This window comes from Aspergillus pseudotamarii (assembly GCF_009193445.1).
Source record: "Aspergillus pseudotamarii strain CBS 117625 unplaced genomic scaffold BDV38scaffold_180, whole genome shotgun sequence".
NCBI classification, from domain to species: Eukaryota; Fungi; Ascomycota; class Eurotiomycetes; order Eurotiales; family Aspergillaceae; genus Aspergillus; species Aspergillus pseudotamarii.
Window position 1 is genome coordinate 1 of NW_022475194.1, and position 5,028 is coordinate 5,028.

The window sequence follows — 5,028 nt, forward strand, 5'->3', positions numbered from 1 at the left end:
GGCTGGTATACAAAGTATTAATATGGGGATTCTATAGAACTACTTTGTAGATCGATATCTTTTGAATTGGTTGAGAAAATCGAGTTTGAATTCGTCGCGTTTTTCTGATTTTTTCGGGTGTAATCAGACTTTTGACCCACTAGTTTATTATTCCACTGGGTAGAAAGACCACTATAATTGATCCCAATCGGAATCAATGATCCCTGTATCTATATATAGAGAGTACCCCCTGATATTGGCCTGCTACTTTGGTGGCCCTGGCTAATAATAATCCATAACACTTCACCTTTTTCGACCATATCCACGAATCATTATCCAAGTATCTTCGATAGAAAGGCTATATCTGATAGTAAAGCTACCGTATCGGCTAATACTTCCCATCTCGTCCCGTCCACGAGATGTAATTTAAGTCCCCGTACAACCACTCAATTCGCAACTAGCGTACGAGATATCAAGAAAACCTAATTTTCATTCGAAGACTGATCCGGTGGCGTGGCTAAATAAAACATACCCTTCCTACGGCCAGCGCAGTTCTTTGACTTCTTTCCCCAGATATATATCTTGGAACTCTTGAAGCCATATTTCTCTAACTTTCTGTATTATGATAGATAATATTTTACTGCTTGATCTCATTCAAAAGAAATTAGACTTGCTCTTTCCATCTCTACGAACACTTCGTATCTACAATTTGTATACATAACAACGGCATCCCAACCACAGCCCTTCAATGTAACATGCCTATCAATGGCTCAATGGCTGACACCAGACATTGGGCATTATTGTGAAAGCAATTCAGTCAGTACACCTGTGACTATATCATTGCGGAAGTCGCGTTGGTCATGAAAAGTTCGATACTTGGTAGATTAGATGCTACGTGCATGAGATCTAGCTCTCTAGACCTACATGACATGCAGAATTACATTATAGGTTGCCATGCGACAACTTCGGGACAAATATACAAAACAACGCCAATAGCCGCATCGAACAAAGGGCAAATCGACTGTAATCCATGATGCATCATCCTTGCTCGGTTCTAATATACACCAAGACAGACCGGTAACAGCGGCTTGTGAAATGAGCCAGCTCAATATAATGCAAACCAGAAGCTGACGGTAATTCATGTAGAGGCAAGATGAGACGAAAAGAAAAGCACATAGGAAAGATACAACAAAAAACATGACGCTCATGCAAATGCTTCATGATACCGACCATCGCATCAACCATAATTCTTATGACTGACAACAGTGTCTCATGCTACCGTATGAAGATTAAAGATGCATTTCAAAGTTTCAGGGCGTCCAGAATTTTCTTGGCCATCTCTCGGTATTGCCACATGCCGCCGGAGACCTTTTTAAATTGGATACCGTGCAGAGAGAACAGCGGCACTTTGACAATAAGGATTTCAAACCGGAGTACCAAGTTCTCTCCGGTGTCGCTTTGAACTCGCGTAGTAGTCTCACCCATGACGCGTTCCCCGACTACCACATTGTTGTCACGTGAAGCAAGATATTCTTCGGACGCCTCTGAATTTGTGACGAAACTATGGTCCGGAGCACGAGTTCGACGTTGGGACCTGGGGGTGTGTCGGATCTCCTCCTTGCCATCATCATGGCCCAGGAACCCTCCGAAACTGATACGTCGACGATGATTAGACATGTGGCCCTGCCGATCCGGGCTTGGAGGCCCGACATCAACCACTTTATCTATCTCAATGCTCGGCGTGTGGCAGCAGCTAAAGCCTCCTTTGATTTCAACGTAGTCCACGGAGAGCTGCCTAAGGACGCGAATAATATCAGCTCGAATAACGGAGAGTGGCTTGCTACTAGTGGTGGAGACACTGAAAAGACCCTTGAGGTATACAGGCTTCGATAAATCTTCCCCTTCATTTGCACTTTCCAGCGCAGTTCCTGCGCCAGATATATCTGCATCAGTCTCCTCAGGAACATTTGCTTCTCTAGCAGCATCCCGTCTGGCCCTCCGAGCCTGTATACTTTCACGGCGAGCATGGCCGAGTGACATCGTTCTTGATGCATGCGTGCGACCCGTCCTGGTTTCCTTCTGAGGTGTCTGGTCTTTATGTGCACTCGCGCCAGAATAATCAGACCCACTGGTTTGGGGTGGCTGGCCTGCTCCGTCTTGATCGTGCCTGCGTGCTGCCCGCCGAGCTCGGTAATCAGCCGAGTTGACACTGGTCGACCTTCCCAGGGATTTGTTGGATCGTGAGGCCGGCTCTTCGGATCCTGGGGCTTTGAGAAGATCTTGGTGCTGCGGCTGGCTTCCCACAGAAGGAATATTTGCAGGAGTTGGCTCGGGACGCCTGGCCCTTCTCATACTGAATCCTCTAGACAATGGAGAGGCCGAGTCGGCAGGTGGCTGAACGTTTAATGATGGAGCATGAGGACTGGAGACCCTGCCACGGTCTGGATCGCGGCCGCGATCCTTTGTTCTGCGGGTGCTGAATCGCCTCAGGATACCCGCTGCAGTGCTTTCTTTCTTTACAGGGGTTTCTGGTTGTGACGCTGTGGGAGCAGGAGATCCCTGTCCAGGAGCCAGATTGAGATTTTTAACCCCCTCGGTGAGGTCATCGTCGCCGTGGGTCCTGGCTCGAGGACGAGCCCGCCTGCTATTGTCCTTCTCCCCTGGCACTTGATACTGATTGGTATGTGCTGCTTCCGGAGCTGGGAGGTCAGGCAGCTGGAGCATAGCGTCTCCGGATGAGTGTGGAACACCGAGAGCGCCAGGATTTTTCTCGGTCCGTTCTTTCTCAAGCTTCTCCTTAACAAGGTAATAAACAGACAACAGGGGACTGTATGCATTCAAAGGATCATTTCCCAGTTGAACGGCCTCTGCAGAAGGGGCAGAGAGGGTGTCTCGGCTCGTCGAGTTTCGCCGCTTGTAGAAATCGAACATGCCACGCTTCTTCTCGCCGTGATTCGGCGCCGGGTGCTCACGTATACTTGTTCTTACGGCATGCTGATAATCTTCGGATTCTAAGATCTTGGTGAGCTGCGTGGTGATGTATTCTGGCGAGCCAAAATCGAAGCCCGTCATTTTATTGATGACTTCTGGGTCCAATGGAAGCTGCAATGGTTCACGGTGCGGAAGATAGTTTTCAGGAGCACCACCATATCCTTTGTTCATCCACGGATGGTTCATGATTTCCGTTAAACTTGCGCGCTGTCTGGGATCAGTAACCAGCATGCGCGAAATGATGCTGCGACATTCTGCCATTATGCACAATTCAGTGACTATTCTCGAACATTAAGGGTTGCTGTGAGCATATAATATTACTAACCTGCGGACAGCCCCTGCGGAAACTCGAACACGCCTTGCTTGATCTTCGCATGCAACTTTGGCATGCTTTGGTCATCGAACGGTACCTTCCCGCAAACCAAGACGTAGAGAACGATCCCAAAGCTCCAGACATCCACCTCTGGTCCGGTGTATTGTCTCGCTTGCAATAGTTCCGGAGCGGCGAAGTAAAGACTACCGCAGAATGTTTTCAGAAGGCTCCTGGGAGAAAAAAGGTTACTCAAACCGAAGTCAATAATTTTGATGTCACCGGTTTTGCTAATCAAGATGTTTTCGATCTTCAAGTCCCGATGCACAATGCTGTTGCGGTGACAGTAATCCAACGCACCGGCAATTTGCCGTGCGAATTTCCGCGCTTGCTTCTCCTTTAGTTTCCCATGGGATATAATATAATCCAGCATCTGACCACCATTGACCAGCTCGAAGAGCATGTACCAGTGGTAATTGGTTCGCACCACGTCTCTCATACCACAAATGTATGGGTGGTTCACAAGGCTAACAATGGCGGCCTCTCGAGCCGTCCGAATTTCCTTCGAGCGATCCGCGCGTTCAGCATCGCGTGAACTCCGATGTTCCTCCGTCGACTGCCTGGGTACGATCTTAACGGCCACCTGAGATGAACAATATTAATTGAACGAGTTCACCGACTCTTGATAAGAAATGCTCACCTGTTCTCCGGTCTCGATATTTTTCCCAACCTTGACCTTGCCCATACTCCCTGCTCCTAGGGTTTTTCCTAAAGCCCACTGCCCTGATGGGGTTGTGATTGTCGTGCGACGCTTCGACGGAAGGGTACCCGGGTGCAGGCGCGAACTCGAAGCAACCTGTTGCGGGCCAGCGACGCCCTCGGCCATGACAGGCCCTGCGGCAGCCATGTCGATGCTATCCCGCTGGTGACCCTGGACGGACAAGTTCCGGTGATGTTTATTCGAAGGAAGCTCGGCACGGTAAGCAGTAGACGGACGCTCCTGAGACCGCTCTCTCGAGTTGCTCCGGCGGGTGGATACCGGTTGCTCGAAATCTCGACGAGCTATGTTATCAAATACCGCTTGGTTCGAAGGGGGCCGGCGATCATAAGATTGTGATTTGGAATGGGAATGCGAATGGTTATGTTGCGAGTGATGATAGTGGTGTTGTGGAGAGGATTGATGAGCTGTCGCGGGCCTAACTGCAACACTTCGGGTTCGGTGAGGATTATCGGACGAGACAACAGGGCGATAGGAAGGAGGTCGGGAGGTTGTGGAATGGCTGCGGACGACCGATGGCGACGCTGACGATGGGGCAGTTGTGGACATCACGATGCGAAATTAGAATAGCCCCAGTCAATGATGGCCCAAGCTTTTCTTCACTCAACCCGAAAATTTTGGGTGATGGAGGAGGGGGTGATTTTGAAAGCGGATCGGTTTTGGGGCAAATAACGTCCAAGGGGAGACCCAATACTAAGTACTACTATTATTGGTATGTCAAGGACCGGTCGGGGGAGCGGGGGGGGTAAAGAATGGCGTTTGCTGACAAGCGCTCAAGCCAGGCGTCGAAACGTCCAGCAGACGGATCGACACGCCTCCATATACAAGTCGAGTCAAATTAAAAAGAACAGGAAGAAAGATGAACTATAAAAAGAAAAAAAAAAAAAAAAAAAAAAAGAGGGAGGACCGGGAAGACTGAACACAAGGAAAGAGAAAAACAGAAAGCAAGTGCGATGATACGTAGTGAGAA

At 49.0% G+C, this 5,028-nt stretch overlaps 1 protein-coding gene across 1 annotated transcript; it reads right to left on the reverse strand.

Moving 5' to 3' along the window:
- Window positions 1-667: 667 nt before the first annotated feature.
- kin1 (putative serine/threonine protein kinase Kin1) lies at window positions 668-4,931 on the reverse strand. The gene is made up of 3 exons (XM_032056468.1): window positions 3,981-4,931; window positions 3,296-3,923; window positions 668-3,224 (listed from the first exon to the last, which is right to left on the reverse strand). The coding sequence occupies exons 1-3, from the start codon at window positions 4,605-4,607 to the stop codon at window positions 1,282-1,284; spliced, it is 3,198 nt and encodes a 1,065-aa protein (XP_031906727.1). The 5' UTR covers window positions 4,608-4,931; the 3' UTR covers window positions 668-1,281.
- Window positions 4,932-5,028: the final 97 nt, after the last annotated feature.